The sequence below is a fragment of the Nannobrachium achirus genome, assembly GCF_963921795.1.
Source record: "Nannobrachium achirus genome assembly, chromosome: 1".
NCBI classification, from domain to species: domain Eukaryota; kingdom Metazoa; phylum Chordata; class Actinopteri; order Myctophiformes; family Myctophidae; genus Nannobrachium; species Nannobrachium achirus.
In genome coordinates this window covers 56,528,931-56,554,641 of record NC_137810.1, presented here as the reverse complement: position 1 = coordinate 56,554,641, position 25,711 = coordinate 56,528,931, and the positions used below count along the sequence as shown (strand labels likewise).

General features: G+C 43.8%; 1 protein-coding gene across 1 annotated transcript in view; it reads right to left on the bottom strand.

The window, feature by feature from the left end:
• The window catches only part of insrb (insulin receptor b), a 196,143-nt gene extending 173,581 nt beyond the window's left edge, over positions 1-22,562 (bottom strand). Inside the window, 1 exon segment of the mRNA XM_080735499.1 lies at positions 21,039-22,562. Coding sequence (XP_080591625.1) covers positions 21,039-21,132 — 94 coding nt within the window. The 5' untranslated portion in view covers positions 21,133-22,562.
• Positions 22,563-25,711: the final 3,149 nt, after the last annotated feature.

Sequence of the window (25,711 nt, the reverse complement as noted above, 5' to 3'; positions counted from 1 at the left end):
ACGCGGCATTAAGGCCGCGTTGCTCTCACTTCAAACGGCCAAACGTAAACGGGGTCATAGCAGCGAAGCGGTGACCTCTCAGACCACCATTCCGTTAAGGCACACACACAGCTGCAGCCTCCGGCATAACGTAGCTACAATTTCAGACGGATCCCTCCCTTATTTTTAGAGTTTGCGTTCCCTGCTGAGAATGTAATACGCGTCGTCGTCCACCGACGCTAGCAGTGTGGACGGCACGGCGGGACGGTGCTGCCTGGCGGCGGGGAAAGTGGAGCACAGCGGTGGTTTTTTGGAAGGCGAGCGGCTGTGAGGAGAGCCCACTCCGGCCCCACAGCGACGTGTGACAGACCAGAGAACAGCTGCCTCCGCCTCTCGCTGTAGCGGAACAGAGCCACAAGTTAGCTTAGCATGAAACCAGACCTGGCCAGCATGAAACCAGGTGGGACACTAACTTTGGAACCATGTGAAGTAACCCTCCCTACTCTTCTGTATCAGCTTAAAGACTGCGTTACCCCCGATGAGGTGATCCTGCTGATTATAGATTCGTGGACAGCTCAGTCGCTAAACAAACCCCGGGAGAGAAAATATGCGGGCTGCCCGTTGCCAAGTGGACTGCCAGTGGAAAATGCATTTGTTTGTTAATATACCGTAGCTGTGGAAAGTCCTGAGAAGCAAAGCCAGTTCCCTGGGTTGCCCACTTGCCAAGCCGTGGTTTCCGCAGTGAATAAAAACGAACGCAGAGAAGTTTGCATGAGAGGCATTTTGATTAACATGTACCAACTTGTACCTCCGTCTGAACACAAAGAGAGCCGAGGACCAAAATAATAGCGCGAGTGCCAGGGAAAGAGAGACAGAGCGGTGGGGGGGGGGGGGGGGGGGGGTGGCAGTTTGGAGAGAGGAAATAAGCGCAGTGTGCCATATTTTCTTTTTTAAAAGAAAGAAAGACATTTAAACGGCACAAAAACAATCTCTCAACCAAACAGCCTCGGTGCCAATGTAGAGAGAAACCCCCGCGGGGCAGAGTCAGTGGCATGCTGAAATCTTATTCTGACTGAATTACCTTTGGATTGAACTATGAGCATGTGATACGAGAGACAAGCCGCGCGCTAACAGGTGCACGGTGCCTGACCTCATGCTGAATGGTCACATGTAGTATGCCACACACTTTAAGGACGTCAGATCAGCGTAGAGAATGGCGGGGTGCGAGAGAGAGAGAGAGAGAGAGAGAGAGAGAGAGAGAGAGAGAGAGAGAGAGAGAGAGAGAGAGAGAGAGAGAGCAAGGGAATAGCACCTGTTCCTCCATTGCCTCAGACTCCCATTGAAGAGTATGGCGAGGGGAGCCGATCCAGAGCCTATTTATATAGAGCTGGGTCCTGTTTCAGGACATGGCACAGCGCCAGGCCGTGGCAGATTGAAGCAAAGGGAGAAAGGCAACGGGCCCTGAGCTGTCAGATGGTTGGCCAACACAACACAGAGAGAGGGAGAGGGAGAGAGAGAGAGAGAGAGAGGAGGGAGGGAGGGAGGGAGGGAGAGAGAGGGAGAGAGAGAGAGAGAGAGAGAGGGGCTAAATCAGAACCCCCCCCCCCCCCCACCCCTGCCACCTCACACACACCCTGGCAAAGGAGGAGAGGATGGATGGATGGACTGAGATAGGGATGGACTAATGGGGCTGGGCGATTAAGCGATTTTTAATCGAAATTGGATTTTTTTGGGAAGATTTATAAAAAAAAAAAATCCTCAAATCGATTTTCACTTAATTAGGGTCGTTCTGGTACGGATCTAGATCATTAGAGCCCTGCACGGGGCCAAAAGTCCAACATATTGTAAAAGTTGTCACTTTATTAATGCCCAAATTGGTCTGTCTTTGTCTACGGTTTGGAATGTATTCCCATAAGAACAAAAATAAATCATATTTGTTTGTATTTTTTAATGAAAACAACATTTTTGAAACAATATTTGTTCTTTTTACCCAAAAATGTAAATCGAAATCGAAAATCAACCTTTCTGAGAAATAAATCGGGATTTTATTTTTAGGCCAAATCGAACTGCCCTATGGGACAATATGACATTTTCATATCACGATTATTGTGACGAAATAAATCGCGATTTACGATATTATTGCGATAATCAAAATCCATTATCCTGGTGTGGAAATTTGCCAAAAAATAGCAAATCTACAAGCTCTCAACGCGTCCCAATAGAGAGTGGAAAAAAGGGCTCTATATAGGCGATTTAAGTGGTACCGGATACGCAGCTCGGAAAATAAAAAGTGAATTGATCCCAGTGCATGACGGAGGACGAAATCACGATAAATCAAATCTCCACGACAGGATTATCGTGAGTGTTTCTTATCACGATAAACGATAATATCACTTATCGTCCCATCCCTGGACGGAGATGGACGTGGTGAGGGGACCAAACAAAGACACACAGACAGATCATAACGTGGAAGAGAGAGAGAGAGAGAGAGAGAGAGGAAGAGGGCGAAGGGGCCAAGCGAGGTACTGGGTCATTGTCACTTGTTTTCAAAACAATGACTCCGTATTGTTTATTATTCCACCAAGCCTGGTTTGACCTTGGAGTCCAGTTTGAGGGGAGAGGAGAGAGCTGGAGAACAGAGGAGAAGTCATCGGAAGTGTCTGTCTGTCTGCTGTGTACCGGGTTTCGCTGTCGAGTGCGCTGACTGAATTAAGCGATATTACACGAGAGGGTGTGCATTATCGTGGTTATTGGCACGCCAGCCTTTGCTGCAGGAACCAGACGACAGCCGAGTTCCGTAGGCACGACCCTCGAGTGTGATTCAACAGTTACCCTAAAAAAAACCTAAGATATTCAATTGAAATTTACATTTTTTTAATGCCATATCTTGCCACTATATGTCCCTGATCTTCACATGAAAACTGCGGGGACAGGCCCCGGCACAGCTGATGTTTAGATTTGATTAGACCTGTGTGGTAATGTTCATTATTCGCATGGGTAGTACTAGAAAGCTATTTCAACCAATCAGATTGCTTCGTCGGAACTACCTGTAGTATAATATCGTCGTTGTCGGGCAGAAACCTTGTATCTCCAAGTTTCAAATGTGTCTGTTTTTTCGCAAAGCAAAGCCCTGCTTCATCATTCAAGGCCGTCGCACAAAAAAAAACACCTCGCAACAGATCTGCTATTTTCACAATAGAACCGCGTTATACAAAATGTAATGCCTCAACTCTTAGTGCTCGTCAGGGTGTGGGGGGTCCCCAGTTAAAATATGATTATTTTGGTGTTTGCGGCCTGAAAAGGTTGAGAACCACCACCAGCCATAAAGGAACCTAGAGGGTCCCTGAAATCCACTTTTGAGAACCACTGATAATATAGTATCATGTTATTTATGCCCTTCTTCACTCCAGGTTTGATCCCTGGACTCTGGAGGAATTTTAACACCAACTTCCGGATACATGCCCGAACCTCTGACCTTTATCCTTAACCCCCCCCCCCCTCCCCCCTCACAGCCTTCCCATTCCATGGTCACAAACGCCAAACACAGGCCAAGAACACCAAGCCCCAAGTCCCTTTGTGTCGTCGATAAGATAGTCTCATTGTCTTCATATCTGAGGTCTGCCCAATCTGCCCAGTTCCTCATTCCAATACCAGCTCCTTTTCTTCAGGCTTCACGTGGTGCCGGCTGCCAGGGGCGTCACAACGGGGGGGAAAAGTGGGACTGAGTTACTTAGGGCCCAAGGTGGAGGGGCCTGGAATTATTTTATACTTTAGCTATTGGAAAAATAGCAGATATACAAGCTCACTGCGCGGCACCAAGTGCGAGCTTGTAGAAGTCGTGAAAATGTGTGCAAATCTTTGAATATGTGGTTTTTTAAGTGAATATTTGTAACTCACATTTTGCTTCTCCCTGGAACTAAATATTTTGAGATGGGGGGTCCGTGGCCAAATACATATCATTTTGGGGGGTCCTTCACATGAAAAAGTTTGAGCACCACTTGACATAATATAGAAACAAAGGTTTAAAAAAAAAACAAAAAATAGCAGATCTACAAGCAGATATTATCTGCTAGTTAAAGTACCCAGGGCCCCAGAATTGGGTGCGACACCCCTGCCTCTGACCACCATAACAACCCTCCTGGAATGGGAGGTCGTTTGAGAACGACACATTCCATACTATCCACTGAATCCTGGAACCAAAGGCTTTCCCGGGCCGTTATAATAAACAACATTCATGCACATGTATTCTCGACACGCCCTATATGGTCTAAGATGTGTGCGCTCTCTTTGAATGCTTTGAATGTAAATCCACAAGTAAAATTCCAACGATTTCACGCTGACAATACAACTTTGCATTGCCGTGTCTCCTCGGCTCTTTCCTTCACGGCCAAGTCTCCGAGCCAAATTCTTTTCTGCCATTCAAAGCGGTCGGTTTTGAGGCAGACATTTCAACTGTACAACGAGGGGGGGGGGGGGGGCATTCCCCGTCTGGAAATGTACTACACAGTAAAAAAAAAAATCCTCAGTATTCATGTGTAGGGACGGGATGATAAGCGATATTATCGTTTATCGTGATAAAAAAACACTCACGATAATCGTATCGTGGAGATTTTAACATATCGTGATATCGTCCTCCCGTCATGCACTGGGATCAATTCACCTTTCATTTGCCCAGCTGCATATCCGGTACCACCACTTAAAGGACCTACACCATGAATTTTCACTTTTTCTATTTTAAAACCTTTTTTGGGGTCCACTGGCACCTTCTATCCTCACAAAGTCCTATTTCTGACCGTTGTGTCTTTCTCTGGTTTTGGGCAGACAGAGATGAAAAGCTTTCCACGGGTTCTTAGAACAGTGCTGTTCTGAGAGTTGACGAGAGTGACGTCACTCTCGGATTCCCGTTTTTTTTTCAGAGTCAAAAAACATTTTTTTCAAACTTTTCAAAAAAAAATTTTTTTCAGTTTTTTTTTTTTTTCAAAAACTTTTTTTTTCAAAAAACTTTTTTTTTCAAAACTTTTTTTTTTCAAAAACTTTTTTTTTTCAAAAAACTTTTTTTTTTCAAAAACTTTTTTTTTTTAAAACTTTTTTTTTCAAAAAACTTTTTCTTTTTCAAAAAACTTTTTCTTTTTCAAAAAACTTCTTTTTTTCTGGAAAAACCCCACTAGATGCGCCCCTGAGCAAACAGAGGCCGTTTTGGTATTGCAGCTGGAGAGCCTCATTATAGTAGAGCTAGAACAAACAAAAGGAATGGTCAGAGTGTTTTTTGAGGGTTAAAACCTGTCTAAGACTCAATTTTGAGCATATATTTATACAAAAAATATAGTTTTAAAAGCATGGTGTAGGCCCTTTAAACCCTCTATAATTGGTAAAAGGTACTTATAATATACATACTTGGGACAGTCTTTTGTGAGCTTGTAGATCTGCTATTTTTGGGCAAATGTTCCGCCCGAGGATACTGGATTTTGATTATCGCGATAGTTTCGTAAATCGTGATTTCTTTTGTCACAATAATCGTGATGTGAAATGTTCATATCGTCCATCCCTATTCATGTGTCCCATTTGTGACTCAAGAGAAGTGTACAGATGTAACCAGATGAACCCACCCTGAAAGGATTTCATTTTTACTGTGAAGGAAATCACACACACACAAAAAAAACAACAGACCTTCTGGCTTGCGGCTCACAAAACGGCTAAACCAGGTGGTGCTCCAAACAAGTAAAAAAGCCTGGTGGTGTTGGTGGGGGGAAAACAGCATTCCTGACATAGTGGACGCGTTGGGAACAGAGGGAAGAGTATGAACCGGGAGCAGCCTAATCAACTGCAGACTAGTGCGAGGCGAAGATACAGTGCAGACAGAAACACACACACACACACACACCAAATGCACAGCGAGTGACTAATACATAAAACATCTGATGTTCCTTTTCATCTTCCCACGTCAGTGAGCTGGAGAGCGAGCTGTGGTGTCTTGGTGTGGTGAGTGTGAGCCTGAGAAGGGGCAGCCCGGGCCGCCTTGCCCTTCTAGACTTGCAGCCACAGGGCAGCAGCTGCAGGGCCGAGCCCTCACCACGACACAGCGGAGCCGCAAACCAGCACTATGCATGCATGGAGCTGGAGAGGAGCTACGCCTGCCCTGCCGGCTGGCCGTCAGCTGCTGCTGCTCCACTGGTTTGTCTCTTTGTGCCTTGCAAATACCAGCCAGTACAGCGTCCAACTACCTGTACACCTGTCTGACCCCTTAAAGGGGAAGACCACCCATTTTCAATATTGGAATATGTCATTAATATACCTTAGAGGAGTTGTGTGGAAATTAAAAAAAAGTTCCCCCTCTTCTGTGTTGCCTAGAACTGGAGGACTGATTTTGGGGTTTGTATTGTATAATGATGATGATGATAAACTTTATTTCAGACACATGGTCCATAAAAACATGTATACAAAAAACAGACAAACAATACATATAAATACAGTTCCAGACTGTTTACATTCCTTTTAAAAAACATATAAACATTGCCTCCAGTGTTTCCAGAAGCAGGATGTATGTATATCTTATATCACTCTGTGTGATATCCGTCAAGACCACAATTAATTCATTCTTTGAATCAATGAGTCTACACATAAATTTAAACATGAAATTCCTCAGTACCGCATGAAAGGTTGGTATGTTACTAGTCACAAACATTTCACTAGCACTCGTCCATCTTGGGAGTTTCAGAAATATTCTAAAAGCATCATTATATGCCACCTGAAGTTTCTTAATTTTTCCACTGCTATATCGGCACCACAAGTGGGCTGTATATAATGGAGTACAATAGTCTTAAAAGAGCTATTTTTACATCATCTGTACACATATGAAACTTTCGAGCCAGCATGTTGGCTTGTCCATATAATTTACAACACTGGCGCTGACATCTTCGTCATCGCAGAGATCATCTCTGATAACATGACCCAGGTATTTAAACTTTTTAACCACCTCCAGTACTTCACCAGCTAAAGAGAAAGAGGGAAAGGTGAGCTTCTGATCATCCTTAGTTCTAGAGATCATCACCACACTCTTTTTTGAATTAAACTTTATGTCAAAACTCATTCCATATTTAGAGCAGACCCTGAGTAGCTGCTGTAGGCCAGCACTGTATGGAGACAGTACTACCAAATCGTCTGCGTAAATCATATGATTAATAAGGTTATCACCCACCATGCAGCCAGTTTTACACTCATTTAACTGTTCAGAAAGATCGTCCATGTACAAATTAAAGAGTACCGGAGACAGAATTCCTCCCTGGCGAACGCCATTGGTCACCATATATATATTGTACTATATATATTTTATCCCACGATTTTGCAAACCATTTTTTCACCCAGTGCCAATTGCCTATGCAATCCTGGGCTCTGCTCTCCCTCTGCCGCGCCTGGGGAGACAACGGACTGACCTCATGCTTCCCTTCAATACATGACTGAGTAGTCCAAGTTGTTTCTTTTCACCTGACAGGGGGGATTTTCCCCAGGATGGACGTAGCGCGTGGAAGGAACACGTTATTCCAACCAGTTCCTTTCCCCTCCATCAAGCGCCCCGGCTGGCCAGGGGAGGCATTATTGAGACCAGGATTACTGCATGTTTTTGTGAAGGTATCAACCCTAGGAGACACGGGGAGAACATGCAAACTCCACACAGAAAGGCCCCATCGCCGACCCCACCTAGGGTGTGGGTGCTGATGACGCGGAGGGAGAAACACGCCCCCAGCACCCACAGCGTCCCCCAGGGGGAATCGAACCCAGGACCTTCTAGCTGTGAGGCGAAGCGCTAACCACTGCGCCACCGTGCTTCCCTCTCTGCCTGGTCAGGTGAATAAATGGACGAGGGAGCTCATCCCAAGCAGGTTTAAATCCTATCGATTGATGGCATTGCTGCAGGAATCCTAAATGTGATGCAAACCAAGAAAAAAAAAGGGGGGAAATAATTTGATTTTAACTGCCTTGAAATGAGACTCCAGATGTGTGTGTGCATGTGTGGGTGTGTGTGTGTGTGTGTGTGTGTGTGTGCGAGAGAGAGAGAGACTACAAGGGAAAGAGTTGGGGAGAGACAATGGAAAGGAGAAAATGAGGCACAATTTGAGATGTGGAGAGAATGAGGAGAGAGGAAAGAGAGGTGTTTGAGCGGAGAGAACTGGGGGGGGGGGGGATTGACAAGAGGACCAGTTTTGATGAATGGAGGGAAAGGGAGAAGCAGAGGGGAAGATGGAGCGATGCAGAAAGGTGGGGCTGCCAGGTGAGTTTAATGGCCTGTTTGTCTGAACTGGTCGACCACCGGCTCTCCCCGGCTGCTGTCGGAAAAACCTTGCACATGTGTACACACACACACACGCACACGCACACACACACACACACACACACACACACACACACACACACACACACACACACACACACACACACACACACACACACACACACACACACACACACACACACACGCCCTGTACGTCTCCCACCATTAGGAAAACAGCAAAACATATCGATCTCCGAAGGATTTCAGCGGACATGTACGGACTCATGTACGTGCTTATTTTAATAGCTCCCTGCTCTCTCGCTCTCCCTGGCATTCGCCGCGCTGATAAAACCTTTAGGGCTTGTATCGTTTTTTTATTTATAAAGCCATTATTAATCACAAAACCCCGCACGACAATAAACATTCAGACACGAGGAGGTTTGTGATTACGGGATAATATTCCCCCAGCTGCTTGTTTTTCCAAGGGACGCCCCGTCGATTCATAAGATTTTCAAAGCACTCCCCCCCCCCCCCCCCCCCCCCCTCCCCCCTCCCTGTTGGTTTTTCCATATAGGATATCCGTGGTATGCTAGGTATGGAGGGGATGGAGAGTCCTGACGTTGTTTCAACGTTCAAACTCCCCCCCCCAGCTAACAAATCACTCACTGTTACCTAGCCTCTGACAGATGGCTCCCCAGAGTGGTGGGTCCACTGCCTGCTCCAGCATTGTAAAATGACTACCATTCATTACGCTGTCATTTTGCAGCATAGCACAGCTCAATATTAGAAACCGCTTGACTGTAAGTAAAACGTGGGAATATGCGAGGCGAGCACATGAACCATAAACTAGATACACTCGCTCAGGTCTCTCCGCCAGCGTCACGCTCTCTTGCTTTTTGCTCTTCTCCCCTTACTCTCACTCTCTGACCAAGGGCGACCTACCGCCCTACCGTACACAGATAGAGAGAGAGACTCCTCTGGTCTGCTACCTCCAACGTGCTTAGCCTCGCTTGTCAAACGTGTGGCACGGCACTCTGAGAAAAGTTGAGTGCTGTTACAGGCACACAGTGCACAGACTGCTCTCTCTCTCACACACACACACACACACACACACACACAACACATCAGTAATCAAATGGCATAACTAAAGCCATACAAGACTACTTTATATAATTAAATGATGAGATTTACTGCTTGGCCAATGCTGTTTGCGAGGCATGGTCAGAGTCCTGCCGGCTGGCGCCGCGCCAAACCGACACGATGACTTGGCAACGACGGCTGGCATGGTGCAGGATTGTTGGACTCGTTTCTAGAAAAACTGCCGCCGCACAGAAGCGCAAACATGAAAGCATGCATGCAGTGCACTCGCGCATGTACAGACATGTACACACGTACAAAGGGGGAAACAGTGGGAAAAAAGGGAAGAAACTCCGCACTCTGCTCCCATACGAATGGGCGTGAACGAACGCACGCCCAAGAGCCGACGAGCACATTGCAGTGGACACGGATCAGTGCAGGCGGGAGAGACGCGAGGAAGAAGTGCCGTCTGTACATAATACTCGTCTATACTGCGGTGCTTTCTCCCTCACTCTGAGCCTGCCGTTGTGTTGATGCTGAGGCGCACGTGGGGCAGACGTGAGCCCTCGTTTCCAACCCAACAGATTCCCTTTGAGAAGCACTGGCACTTCAAATATATGTATTTAATATACTAAGTAGATTCCCTTTCCCCCCCAACCTCTATCTTAATTTACTAAGTAGATTCCCTTTCCCCCAAACCTCTATCTTAACTGCATTTGTTTCTTTTTGGTGGTGTTTAATATACAGTATGTGTTGGACCCAAATGATAACTTATTAGTTGATAACTGAAGATTGGGCTATTATTTATAACACACACAGCAAATATGATAATGCATGACACTTGCTATACTACATTATGTAAAGCAATATGTAAACAACCTAACAATTTGAAGCCTCTAGCTGTAAATTGTTGCAGTTTCATACTGGTCTCTGCGATATATACTGAAGGTTTCACACTGTTCTCTGCCATATACACCGCAAATTCCATATTGATCTTACACTTGTATGCCGTTTCAATTATACTGTATAGAGCTTCAAGCATAGATTATGTTTTAAGAATCACCCCTGAGATTAGTCTATAGTGTATTATCAATTCAAATGTAAAAAGCAAGGGTGTCAGCAACAATAACATATCTTTTGTACATGTTCCTGAATAGAAATATTAACAAAACAACAAAGAAAAGATCTACGCTGGATTTCTTCTCATGGGTACCTGTCATCACAGAGCTAATCAGGGTAACGTTTAAACTGAATGCCTGCTAAGTAGGCCTAGCCATTTCTCAAGACAAAACAAGCGTGTTGAGTGTTGAATGCTGAATGCGGTGGGGGGGGCTGTGATAGTACAGCTAGTACCATCACCATAGTAACCATCTCAGGCTGGGTCATCCGTACAAAAACACAAGAGGCTCCTCCTTTACTACAACCCCTCCCCTCTCCGAGCACGAGCACCCCCGCGCACACACACACACACACACACGCCTACTCAGCGCAGCATAATGAGGAGTCCATGTGACTGGGTGCTGTTGTTCATGATGTGCAGGTGTACATGCTAAGCATCATCACTTACGCCCAGCTGGAGCGAGTCTAATAAAAAGCAGAATATACAAAAACAAGGACGCGCCGTGGAAGAGGTGTCAAACAGACTGGAATTCACGCCTATAAAAAAAAGGGGGAGAATGAAAGAGGCTTTTCCACCCCATACAGAGAGGAATTAGCAGGTGCATGTGTGTGTGTGTGTGTGTGTATATGGAAGACAAGTCTGCAGGCAGTGTGCATCTGCAGTGTGAGGAAAAACAAATCAGTGGATGAGAGTGAACCCTCTCACCCCCGATGAAAAAAAAAAAGAAAACGCAGAGAGCAGGAAAGGATAGCAGGCAGGGAAAGAGAGAGGGATAGGCAGGGAGAGAGGGAGATAGGGGGGTGCCTCTGTGGACACAGAAAGAGAGAGAGATATGAGAGAGAAATGAGAGTCAGAGAGCGAATGAATAACAGCCTGAGAGGGAAAGGAAAGCTGCAATACCCAGACAGAGTCTGTCTCACGGGTACACTCAGTAACACTGACACGAGCACACTCTCGCTCGCTCACACACACACACACACACACACACACACACACACACACACACACACACACACACACACACACACACACACACACACACACACACACACACACACACACACACACACACACACACACACACACACACACACACACACACACACACACACACACACACACACACACACACACACACACACTCCAGTTTAAGCTTGTTACTTCACATTGACACAAAGCTGTAATATCAAGACATGCTGACATACATTGTTCTCTCTCCGTTTGAGCGAGTTACTCCACACACCTATATGTATATATATACTGTATATATATATATATACTAGACCTTACCCGTTCGAATATATGTGCTGCAAAATATGTGCAGAGTGTGGGTTTTGGGGAAAGTAACTGTAACTGCATGGTGCATTCCTAACTGTGAGAGAGGTGTGTGTGTGCCCGGGGCTACAGATCCCATGGCCTGGAGGAACGGACCGTAACCCTGACAACAGGCTGTAGAGCTGTAGAGTGAAGAAACGCTAAGAAATCGCTAGAATTTGGGAAAAATGAAATTCGGGCTCCGTCATTGTGTGTATAATGCTAATGACCAATGCCATGTTAAATTTGAGATCAGTCGCTGAAGCGAGTGAATAGATAATGCATTTTGTGACTGAGTGACTGACTGACTGACAGAGAGTGTGGGTTATTGAGAAAGTAACTGTAACTGGTGCGTGCGTGAGAATATGTGGGGGCATCATAATGCCCGTCGTAAGATAAGACACACATCAAATGCACCCGGTGCATGAGTGACCCGTGCATGCAGGCAAACCACATGAGAGAGAGAGAGAGAGAGAGAGAGAGAGAGAGAGAGAGAGAGAGAGAGAGAGAGAGAGAGACACTGCAACATTCCTAACTGTGAGATTGGTGGGTGTGGGGTTACAGATCCCATGGCCTGGAGGAACGGACCGTTGCCCTGACAACAGGCTGAAGTTGAGTTGAACAGAAGTGGTATAAAAACGCTAAGAAATAGCTTGAATTTGGTGAAAATGGAAATCGGGCTCCGTCAGCCTCTGTATAATGCTAATGGCCAATGCGCCATGTGAAAATTGGGATCAGTTGCTGAAGAGATAAAGGTGGAAATGCATTTGTGACTGAGTGACTGACCATTCTCTAAAATTATATAATGGATATAACATAGGCTGTCAATGAATATTCAATATTTGAATATTCCTCTGAATATCAAAAATGAAAGGATGTTCAACAATGAAAAAAAGACGTCTCCCCAAAAGGCTTTACTTCGTCGCGTGGCGGTGTTGCGCGTGAACGCGAACCACTCTACAAGTCCACGGACTCCACAATGCATTGCCGATGCGATGCGGGCTTGTAGATTAGCCGCGTTTGCCACGACGCGGCACCGTCATACAACAAAGGACAATTCAGCTACCTCACTATAAACACACAGACTTAACATGGCAGGAAAACGCAGTATTTGCATCCCAATTGTAAACACAAAACAGAAACGTCATGTTCTTGGGGAAACTGTACAGAACTTTTGACTGGCTAAACTCCTCATATCCATTAGGAACACATTGGATTAATGTTAAGCCCCTCTGTGATTAATGAGACTTAATCAGAATCAATCAAATCAAACCAACAACTTACAGCCTAAGGGAAATGGCACTAGTATTGCTCAAGATGTTTTCACATCTCAAGAACTCGTAAAGTCCATTAAAAGCGGACCTTTAGCAAACCGTCAGGTCTCTTCAAATGGTAACATGGCTCCAATTTCATATAATGAGATAAACACACTAAACGGTAAAGACATAGTCCATTGTCCAATCTGATCCATCATTGTATTTACAGCACTGCACATTGAAATCACTCACTGAGTTTGTAAAACACTCATCAGGCTATCGATACTGAGCAATGCTTTTTTGCTCTGCGCGTCTCTCACCCGACTGCAGAGGGTGATCTGTCCCATCATCTGACGCATAGGAAAACACAGGGAAGGAGACGTCAACAAAGAAAGGAAAAAAAAACTGCATCTCCTTCATTTAATTCAATCGGGCTACCCTGGGACTGGGAGGAGCATCATTGCATTTTGGGACATTGAGCTGACACCATCATTCAGACGGATTTACAGTGAGCAAGCAGAAAGGGGAGCAATATCAGGTTTTAAAGACTAAATCACTTTCACAAAACTCATGGCTGGCGATAGGACACAGTACCTGTTGCAGGAGTCAAATTTGCCACCTCCAGGCTACATGAGAGGCTGACCAAACTTCCACACTACCCTGGCTTTAGATTTAGCCCTAGTCTTCTGTCTGGGTGACACATTATATTATAACATCACATACATTATGGTGTGTATGATTGCAGTGGGACGAACGGATTGCTTGGCTTTAACTTTTTTTTTAAACATACAGAAAAGAATACTTTTTCACAAACATATTTAATGCATAATTTCATTATTACTTTTGACCATTAGTTTGCCATTATCACAAATGTACTATTGTCCAAATTAAATCTTTGTCAGATGAGATAAATGTCAACTGGTATGTGCTTCTTTGCTACCATAGGTCTATGGACATTACTACGGTGAGAATTATATGACTTGTGCTCTGCCTAGCAAATAGCCATGATCAATCTTATATGTCATACACTTCACATGTAACCAATGCTCCTTCATTTCAAGGCTTAAATCAATCAAGTCCTCTCCCCAAGCAGTGATCTATATATTATGATCCAGCAGTGATGTGTGCGAGCGTGCGTGCATGCGTTTTAGTTTAGTAGTGATTAACTACTGGTAGACTGACTTGGCTGTGTGTCATAGGGCCACTCCACAGTCACATGACATACCTCAAAATACTCATCAGGTTCAGTTACATCCAGTCCCAATGCACAACACACAGAGGCAAGCTTGTATACAGATTACATACAATACATACAAACAGGTGCTGAAAGAAACAAAGTGTTGCACTTGCTCTGCCACCCACACCCACACAGTGATGGACCTCTATTACACACAGAGGGCACTTTAAGAGGCATATTACATGGTGTAATGAGGAACCTGCTCTCTTGCATGTCTCTGATGCACACATTTCACTTGAGAGGTCAAGGCTGAGGGCCTGCATGCGTTGTTAGTAGAGGTGTAACGATACATTTAATAGCGATACGATACGCATCGCGGTATTGGTTCATTCATGGCGATAAGATAAGATACAATTCGATTCAATGATTTAAAATCGATATAGTAACTATGTAGCGAGGAAATTAAATATGTGTGAAACTGTCAATAGTGCAGGTTTTCTTTAAATGAAAATTGATTATTATGGATATAAATAAGTAAACACTGTGATTCTCTAGCAAATACATGGACATTATATTCCAACAAACATGGACAAACCCCTCTTTTTTACTTTCCCTCTTAAAATTGCTAAATACAAAGCAAAATACTTTGATTTGATCCCTATTATGTGCATTGTAAAACGATACCATACAAAGCTTTTGCATATCGATATAGTAGATCATTGCAAATTAAAATTTCATTTTTTTTTTTTCTTTTTCAAAATTCTGTTACTATATCGTTACACCCCTAGTTGTTAGGGTACCATCACAGTTGAGAGTATGACTTCTATAGGGTACCATCATAGTTGGGAATATGACTTCTAACTAAGGTACCATCCTAAATTAGTTTAAGTGTAGCATGACTTGTAGGGTACTTTCACAGTTGAGTGTGTTCCTGGCAACGGGACAACGCAGCTTTCTACCAGAATGACAGGCCCTGGCTGCCACACACAAAAACAAAGTCCTACACACAACAAGCCAAGTAAACTCCATCTCTCCGCCTTAGCCGCCGCTGTCTGCTCTTGCCTGCCAACGGGTGCTTCCACTAACACAAGTCCCCTTACTGATCCCAGCATTACAGAGACGGCTCAACTTGGATTTTACTGCGTGAAGTCACCAACAGTTAAAATAGGGCAGATCCAAACAGCAACAAGGCCCATCAAATCAGATGGTTCCAGCATTGCGTAACTGCATATTGTGTAGGTATGTGTGTATGTGCCTGCATGCGTGCGTGCGTGCGTGTTCTCCTGTTGTCCCTCCCTGCATTTCTGTGCAGTGAGCAGGCTTATATAAACAGCTATAGTTCTGCATCTAGGAATGGGAGTCCGGGAGGAGGGCATCAGCTAAGCTCCAGATTAAAAACACAAACTGCAGCAAATATTCCATCCAGTCACTTTCACTCACATTACGAGACCGCCGGTCGGAAGAAACTCACCCTCCCACATAACAAAAAAGAGATTCTGTCTTTTCCGTTATTTCAATAAACAAAAACATAAGTGTTGTCAAGCGTAATAAACAAAAAAACATTGGGAGGAGTATCACCAGGATGTCATTGCTTTTGTCAGGTAATCAAACAGCGAAGCGCTGTGGGGGAAGGGGTCAAAGGCCAGCTCGTGTTTTTCATCATAACGGTCGTATCACCATTGGACACGGAGTGCAGCAGGAAAGACTGCTCAGAGAACATACAACACACACACGTACAAGGAAGATTAAAAACTGCCACGGCAGGCAGAGAGAAGTTGAAAAGGGTACTCGAAGAGATGGGGCCAGAGGAGGAAGCACTTAGGAAAAGGCACCCAAACAGTTAACTTCCTTTACTAGTACATACTGCCTTCCTGGATATCACTTGGTCACCCAGCGGAGCCTCAGTTCATGACCTCTTCCATTGTCTGTGGACACGGACCGTGCAAATACACAATGGCAACATGCAGCCAGTGGTGGGTCTGTATTGTACTACTACAGGCCAGAATTTAGCAGGTAGCTTATCAAACTTATACTGACATTCAAAATAAAGAAAACTGGTAAAATGAGCAAATGACCAACTGTATGCCTACGTCAATTACTGTATCTCTAAGTTAAGGTGCCTTCTGTGTAATTCGATTGAAAGAGCATATACATAATGTCCAGGGAAGTGTTCTGCTAGTATCTGCTACCTACTTTACTCCTTAAAAGACAGGATGCTTGTTTGTTGTAAAACACTATCACATTTACACCTCAGCTTTTAAAGTATTTCATATTTATTCTAACACAAATCCTAGTGAAAGCCACCACATAGAGAGGGAAATAAAGCCAACCTATCTATCGTCAACATCCAGTCCTTTTTGATTGGTAAGAGTTAACATTGTTATGTCCCACAACATTCACTGTGCAGCCTCAAGTTTGCTCTGTGGTTAAAAAGCACACCGTCCAGTGAGTTATATTATTTTGCAGTAGGCTATAGCGGACAGGTTATGCAATTCAATTAACTGGTGTGTATAAGGCAAAGAGAGACAAGAGGCCACTCAGAGGGCACGTGGAACAGTATTAGAAAGAACGCTGCCCACCCTCCGGCCATGAGAGACACTGTCCATGTCTGGTTACCTGCCTCCAATGGAAGAACAGAAGTAGGGGTGGGCAATATGGAAAAATACAATATCACAATATTTTTCCAAGCTGTATCAGGATACACAATCGTATCATGATTCTTTTTCATGTTGGTTTTAATGGTTATTTTCTCACGTTACTTAACAGTACAACCACCTAGGCTATAGTACAAGGTAACAAAAACTAAAAGAAAAAGCGGTTCTCAAACTGTGGTTCAGAGACTCTCTGGGTTCCTTTTGGGAGGTCTAAATTGACCCTTACAAGTATGTAACTCTGACAGTGTACAAATTTGTATAATGTCAGAGTTAAGGGGAGACCTTAACATTTAAAAGTTTGAGAACTACAGATTTAGACCAAAATGCAGGTTCAAATTGAATTCTGCAATGAATCTCTGTATTAACAATTCACCAGGATTTTCTATAAGGCTCCCTCGTTGTATCACGATATATACGATATCTCTGAAAAGGCATATCATTGAGACATTGTATCGTCTCAACGATGTTTATCGCCATATCGCCCACCCCTAGACGGACGGACAAACAAAAAAAGTGCGGCCCGGAAGACGGTAGGTCAGTAGCCAAGAGGCGAGACAAATATAGGGCCTAGTTGGTTGGTTGGTTGGTCGGTCGGTACAGACACACACACACACACACACACACACACAGGCACCTACAGGGTGGGCCACTTCAAACACATTCCACAACGCACAGGATTGTGGGAAAATGCCACTGTGCGCTTCAGTGAAGGGTGCCTGTGGATTCCAAATAGGCCACAGAGAGATGCACACACAAACAGGACAGGGTTTTTGGAGCGGTGAAAGCGCTCCCAATAGACAGGTATATCCGTGGGTATGTGGGTGGGTGGGTGGGTGGGTGGCTGGCTGGGTGGCTGGGTAGCCGTGTCCGTAGCCTGGCAATACCTTGAGTGGCCACACACAACACACTAGTTAAAGGAGGGGCGCTGTTTTGTGCAGGCCAGGCACACTCACCACTCACTCACAGGCACAGTTTACAGTTTACAGTTTAGGCATTTAGCAGACGCTTTTAATCCAAAGCGACTTACAATAAGCAGATACAAAACACCACAAGATAATATGTCAGTACATTTAGTTAACTATAAAAACAGGAACAGATTGAGGGCACTGTTGTGCAGCCTAGACACACACACGCACACACACACGCACACACTCACATAGGGTATAGCTGCTCAAATTCACCGCTCCACTTCGAACCAAGGTTTGATTTTTTTTTAACAGTCTAGTAGTGAGTCTACCTTCTCCTGCTGTGGCTCTCTCTACTTTAACATATTAGCAGGCATCAGAAGAAGAACTTGACAACTATTCTTGAAAACACACTCCGGGAAGTTTAATTTGAAACTGTCCCAAAGAATGTCAAAACTTTTCAGGGCGTTTTGTGGAGTGTATTGGGATAAGAGTATAGGTGAAAGAAGTACACAAGCCCTGGGAAACGTATATACATGCACGCACGCACACTACCTCTTCCAGCCGAGCTGTGCTCACAAGCCGAGAGGAACAAGAAGGGGGCAAGGCTCTCAGTTGCACAACTTGTTTTTCGCTAGTTAGCCCAGGAGAAGACAGCTCGGCGGTTACTTCACAGAGCTGCTTCCTGATAGCGATGTCTGTTCACATCCAGTCATCCACCACCCCCCCCCCCCCCAACCTTCCATGACAAACAACCCAATAAACATCAACTAATAACCACCTGTAAAAAAGAACCATTACATTCTTCAGACTGCAGTCAGCAGATCACAGCGTGGGGATATCGATACTCTCCCTTTCCCATGGCTAAGGTAGGGACATCGGGCGGTGGGCCAATTCACAATGAAATATGTTAACTATTTTGGTTGTTGTTTTGCCCCCCAGGCGTAAACGTCTCTGAGTGCCAAATATGGTCACTTCCCAGGGAATTGAGTAAATCAGGAAGCAGAAGCAGCCAATGACATGTGCTCTACTCCCTCTGAGAGAGAGAGAGAGAGACAGAGAGGAGAGAGATACCAGTGGTCCTGTCTCACAAGACCCCCTTTCAGGGGCCTCTGTCTGCATACATGCCCTGTGTAAAATACTCAGTCGGAACATTTCCTTTGAAGCCGGGCTCAGGAGCCATAAAACACACACCAAAATAAAAGATAATTAATCTAATGCCATTTAAGATAATCTACAACAATTATGAATGGCCAACAAAGCTTTAAATATTGACTGTGTGTGTGTGTGTGTGTGTGTGTGTGTGTGTGTGTGTGTGTGTGTGTGTGTGTGTGTGTGTGTGTGTGTGTGTGTGTGGTTTTCCACTACATCAGAAAACATTATTTTGTTGTCTGCAGAGCAAATGAGCCAACAGCTATAAATTCTCTCTCTGTGAAGCCAGTTCATGAAACTCTTCTTTGTATAACACCCTCTAAATTAAGCATCACAGCACAAAAGCTTAAGGACTGAGGGCAAACTGTGTAGACAATAGGTAGAAACGTATACACTGCCTGGTGTGTACAATTGCCTTACTTTTCCCCAAAAGGAGTCAGAAACAAAACAAAACAGAAAAACATTGAATATACAGTAGCTAAGTGGATAATATAGGCTATGTGTCTGTCACAAAGTATGTTGATTTTTCATCTCATTCATTTATATGGCCCTGATAGAAATCGAGGAAATGTCCCAACAAACTATGAATAGCCTAATAATTAATGTTGTCTAATAATCATTATAGCCTATAGGCCTAGTTGATTGTGAAGTTCTAATTTATTACTTAAATGGCTAAATGGCATCACAGTCACATATTAAAAAAACATAACATACAAGTCATAAATTATATATATATATATATATATATATATATATATATATATATATATATATATATATATATATATATAGACCTATATATATATAGACATATATATATATATATATATATATAATGATCATTATCGTGTTATAACGTGAACGATCATAATGATCTATTCGGCTATTCGAATCAAAAGTATGGCCGGGGAAAACGCATTGTTATTGTTTTGATTCCGGCTCCAAATCAACACGGGCAACTGCGGCTGACAGCATGATTTCCTCCACTGATATGAATTCGATAAGGAGGAGAAGCCGTTTCTCGGTTAATAAACGTATAATACGGGCTTTCCGAGCCGGTAGCAGGGGCTGTAATGTAGGCTAATCCGCCACTTATGGGGGATTTTGGGGGAACTTGTTAGCAAGTCGGGAGGCTAAACGTGTTTACGTTCCTGGCTACACATAGCGTGTGTGACTGACTGAGTGAGTGTATGTTGCTGCTTGCTTGGCTGCTATAGTCGCCATCAGAGGCCTAGCTGCGCTCGCAGGCGCCAGGCTGAATCCTGCTACTCCCAGTTTAGATTCGCTAGCAGCGGACCACCCTCGTCCAGTTACCACGACTAATCTGGCCCTGGGGCTGACGCCATAGCGAGCGACAGGCCTCAATAATATAGCTTTAAGAGAGGGGGCGGGGCTGAGCTCTGCTATAATAACTCTCTACAAGGAGATATTATCAATACACACACCAGAGCAGCCAGTGGCTCGCAAACTTTCTCATGTCAAATTGACAATTATATTAGCCCCGCCGGAGGACCCCCATTAGAGGGGATTTTTACGGCTCTAGTGATTCCCAAACATTTTAATTTCAATATCTCTGAGACCCCAATTGTTATTGTAAAATCAATGTTAATTTAACTCGGAGAGTGTACAAATGGAACCTAACGGGTCCATTTGGTCCCATTTGTACACTCTGAGTTACAGACCCATAATGGTTCCCTTTGGTTCCTAACTGTCATTTAGCTGGGGACCCCCCTGGAACTCCCTCAAGGACCCCCTGGGGGTCCCCGGACCCCACATTGAGAACCAATGCTCTACAAGGAGATTTCAACACACACACAGCCCTGTGAAAACAACCATCAGCTCGTTCATCTCTAGACCCTGCAGTTTAAGGACATGTGTCAATTGGTTCATTTCCCCATTATGACCAAACTCATCACATCAGCTTCAAAGCTAAGACAAGTTAGAGGAAGAAATTAAATGTTTGCGATTTATCTTCTATGCAATTAATAATGGAAGGGAATGGAAATCAATTAAGGTGCATGCATCATTTATCTCAATTTGTAAATATTCCCATGCAAAAGACAGTTGGATGCTATATGTGTGGCATGCTAAACATTCAGTGGCATTGCACAGGGAAACAAAATTAAAACAACACTTACTTTCTCCAGTTATTAGTCCACACTGGAATACAAAAAAGACGCAAAAAATAAAAAACACACTTTGTGTTTGCATCTTTATCGTCCACCGCCTCATTTTGACTTTGGGTGTTCTCTTATCGAAGTTGATCCAAAAAACAATGTGTCAAAGTTAATTTCAAATGTATTGAAATATCAGTACAAAAGTACAAAACAAAACTTTGTATTTAAAATAGAATGTCCATCAATCTAGCCAGCGTATATTCCGGGGTTTACCCCCCCTAAAAAGGGCCGGGGGTCTAAACGTGGTTGTATTATAATATTAGAAATATCTTCCAAGCCAACTTTCTTGATTTATACATGAGAATCCAAAGGGGAGAAGGAAAAAAATAAAAGGGGGAAAAAAGGCAGCCCAAGCAGACCACTAAATAACGTGATCTTGGGTTCTAGCGACACACGTGCGAATAAAAAGCTTCATTTTCCACAGATGTATGCGGTAGTTCACTTTCATCTGTTTTGATGTAGTGTTCCAGACAAAAATAATATCCCCGTCAGCCCAGCGAGGAGCTCGCCGAAGACGATCCACTCCCCAGGGTTCTCATTCCAACACAAGAAGCAACGATCCAATCAATCAATCCCACTGGTAGTAGTAGTGGACTGGATAATAATGCAGCGTTTAGAAGAACTATCTTCTATTCTAATCACTTTGTATCGGCGATCGCGGATGATGGGAGACGAGTTGTGGTGGTTTTGTGCTATAGTTTTTTAGTCCACAGGTTCCTCCTCTCTCTTCTCTTGTCTTGTACACTCCACTTGTTTTCTCCTCGTTGTCTTCCTTTGGGGATGATCCAAGCTTCACCTTTTTATCGAGGAGACGCACAAAGGAAAAAGACACATCACAGGAGATGGAGAACACATCCCAGGAACTCCTATCCTATCCGTGCAGGGAAAAAAACGTGCAGCGATAGCTTTTCCTCCTCTTTCCCTACGACCTTCCTCTGAACTCCTTCACCCCCTCTGACCACCACCACGCCGCCAACCGTGTGTGTGTGTGTGTGTGTGTGTGTGTGTGTGTGTGTGTGTGTGTGTGTGTGCGTGTGTGTGAGCGCCCAGATAAACGGAAAGCACGCACACACACTAGCACGCACGCACACGCAGAGAGAGGGAGAAGAAGGACCTGCTGCAAACTGGTGGTCCTTCTTATTTAACGAATAAAAAGCAATCGTATTCAAACTAAGCACGTTGCTTTGAAGTGGGGGGGGGGGGAAACTCCAACCACGCCGTCCGTTCTTTTCTCGCAGATTAAGCTGGAGAGTGGCTGAGAGAGACAGAGAGAGAAAAACAGCTAGCTTTGCTGGGCTAATCCAAAACAAACGAGGTTTTCGGTGTCCGTCCGTCGTCGCGGCTATAGGAATAAAAGTGAGTATCCTTTAAATCCCACCACCGTCCACGACAGTCACAAACAACTATGAGGTAAACCGACGTAAAAGACTTTGTTAAAAAAAAGACGGTCAAGTGTAAAAGTTGGATTCCCGTTAAAGTGGTGGCCGTGCCTCAGGTTCCCCCTCTTTTCCTCGTCTCCTGTGTGTGTGTGAGTCTTTACTCTCCAGCAGTAAACAAGTCCTGCCAGTCAGCTGCTGCTGGGGCACACGCCGGCCCGCTGGAAAACACGGGCTGGATCGCTGATAACGGCCTGCAGAAACATGGACCTGGACTGTCTGTGCTACTAGAAACACTACCATGGGTTCTGTTTTGGTTTGGTATTGGTGGTACCCTATTCCAGAGTTTCTCAAATGGGGGTACGTGTACCCCTAGGGGTACGCAGAGGTACTACAGGGGGTCCTTGAGAGAAAAATAAACATTTAGTTTACTGTTATGTTTTGATAAAACACTGACAAACATATTGTGAAAGTGCTGTTCCGTAAAGCTTTAAACCAAATAAGTATGAATTTTACTGTTACTGAATAGAAAAAATGCAGGTTAATCAGTCAAAATGTTTTTGTCAATTAAAGGGGGTACTTGGATTCATCATTCAGCAATCAGGAAACGGGGGTACTGAAGCCCAAACGGTTTGAGAACCACTGCCCTATTCCTATAGATCAGTGTTTCTCAAGCTTTTACATTTTAAGGTCTCCCCTTAACTCTGGCAGTGTATAAATGGAACCAAATGAACCCGTTAGGGGTTCCATTTGTACACTGTCAGAGTTACAGACTTGCATGGGTCAATTTAGAACCCCATAAAGGAACCCACAGAGTCCCTGGAATCCACTTTGAGAACCACTGCTATAGATCACTGGTTCCCAAACACTGGATCGGGATGGGATCCATTCAATCAATCATTGATTGATTGATTGATTGATTGATTGAAGTATTTATTTGAAGATTGCATAGGGAAAGGTACAGTTTCATGACAGTACAGTTTCATGACAGTACAGTTCACTGACGACCAGGTCAACTAAAAGGAAACTCAGCTAAGTCTTGCAGCTTATTTCCAAGGAGATCCTTCTCTTTAACTTATAACATTGAACTAGCCCTTACCCGTTCAAAGATATGAGCTCCGAAATGATGTGCAGTGTGTGGGTTATGGGATGTGCACTGTGCACACAGTATATGAGGGATGGAAAGTAACTTTAACTGGTGCTCGCATGATAATAATGTAGGAGCATCAATGTAAGAAATACCTGTTTAATGGCTACAGAGATACTGTGTACCGATCTGCATGATTTTTGGACAACATCTGTAACAGGGCCAGACAACCAACCCCCCCCCCCCCCCACACACACACACACACACACACACACACACACACACACACACACACACACACACACACACACAGAGCTGGTTAAACATGTTGCCTCATGCTAGATGCAGAATAGATATGCCTCATGCTAGATGCAGAATAGATAGTAGATACACCATAAAAATGCTAATATACAGCATATGATTTGTGAAAGTGACAAACGGGCTTCACAGTTATGTTAGGTGTGTTCATATGCTAATGGTGATGCGATTTCAGATCAATTGCTCCAGCCACTGAGGAGAAACGTTGTTTCAGACAGACAGACAGACAGACAGACACTCACTCAGACATTCGGAAAATTATATGTTTGATGACAGACTGATAGAACACAGATCTACAACCTCACAATGCATTGTGAGCTTGTGAGTTGTGATGCGTTGAGATATGCTGTTTTCAGCAGGCAAACTGCTTACAAAAATAAATACACAAAAGAAAAATTTCACATTGGATTGGTCTCAATTCACAGAATGAAAACATGATGTTACATGTTATAAACGTGTCATTATATTATTGTGTATTTATTTATTTTGGAGTAATATTGGTTAGTTAAACCACACTCACACCATATTTCTACCCCAAAAAAATACAGGGACTCCTTTGGTCTTGACCTCTTGACAAGGCTTGTACAGATTTAATAGCGGGATGATGCACCTAATAATTGAATATTTGCCAATAATGTTCCACTGAAATGCATTAAATTCTCTCCCCAGCCAGGGAAAATGCTGTGCAAAACTGAAAGTGACTGGAGTAGGTTTCGTTTTACCCCAAATCTAATAGCCCTTGAATATGATGGACGGCATGATAATGATGATTACTGTGATTATGGTAAGCTTATATATATCACACACACACACACACACACACACACACACACACACACACACACACACACACACACACACACACACACACACCATACAGTAAGAACTACTGTAACTTTTACCCGCAATAAATAAATAATAATAGTAATAATAATCATCATAATAAATCGTGATACAGTCTTATAGCATCCAAAGGTTGTGCAATAGTGGTCTGGCTATGCATATAGTCACACCCGATAAGCAAGAACAACCAAGTGACATCTTAAACCTGTTCAGTAAGGAAGGACTTTCAAATGAATTAAATGAATTGTGTTTCCTGGAGCAGTGTAAATATTACACACTTCCTCAGCCCTACAGCCAGGAAATACAGTTGAAAATGTACACAAGCAAACATCCTCATTACAACCTAGTTCCACTGGTGTCATTTAACTGCACGCCATGCCTGCGAGGTACAGTATGTGTCAACATTCACAGGAACACTGGTGCTTTAAAATTAAGCATTATTGCTAAAAGTGAGAACTAAGAATGGAATAGAATAGAACAGACATTTTACAATGATCCGCTCCAGTGTACGTTGTGTATGTGCAAATTGTAGCCTATGTGTTGCAAATACGACAGATGGTCTAAGAAGTGTTTGGAAACAAGAAGAAAGACGTGCTCATCCAAGCCCTGTATCGGGCAGGTGCTGAGCGAAAAATAACAAAACTATGGAAAATGAACAAATACTCGCACACCATTTAAAGAAACATCTTAATTTTTCTAAGAAGAGTTTGGCCCATATCTTTTCAAGTAGATGGTAGTTGTAGAATCTTTGTCCATCTCCTCTCCTCTCCTCTGCTCTTCTCCCAATTCCACTGTTCAAGTTCCTTTGCAGTTAAGTACATATTTTTGGAGAAAGGAGGGCTTGAATGAATAAAAGACATATCCATTACTTTGTATTAACCATCAACATTAATGGGGTTCAGGTATATACACTGTAGTGCAGTACCTGAACAGTTGGTCTGACAGGATACCTATTGATACATTTATTGATGATCTGATTAATCATTACGTGCTGCATGTAGACAGAGGTC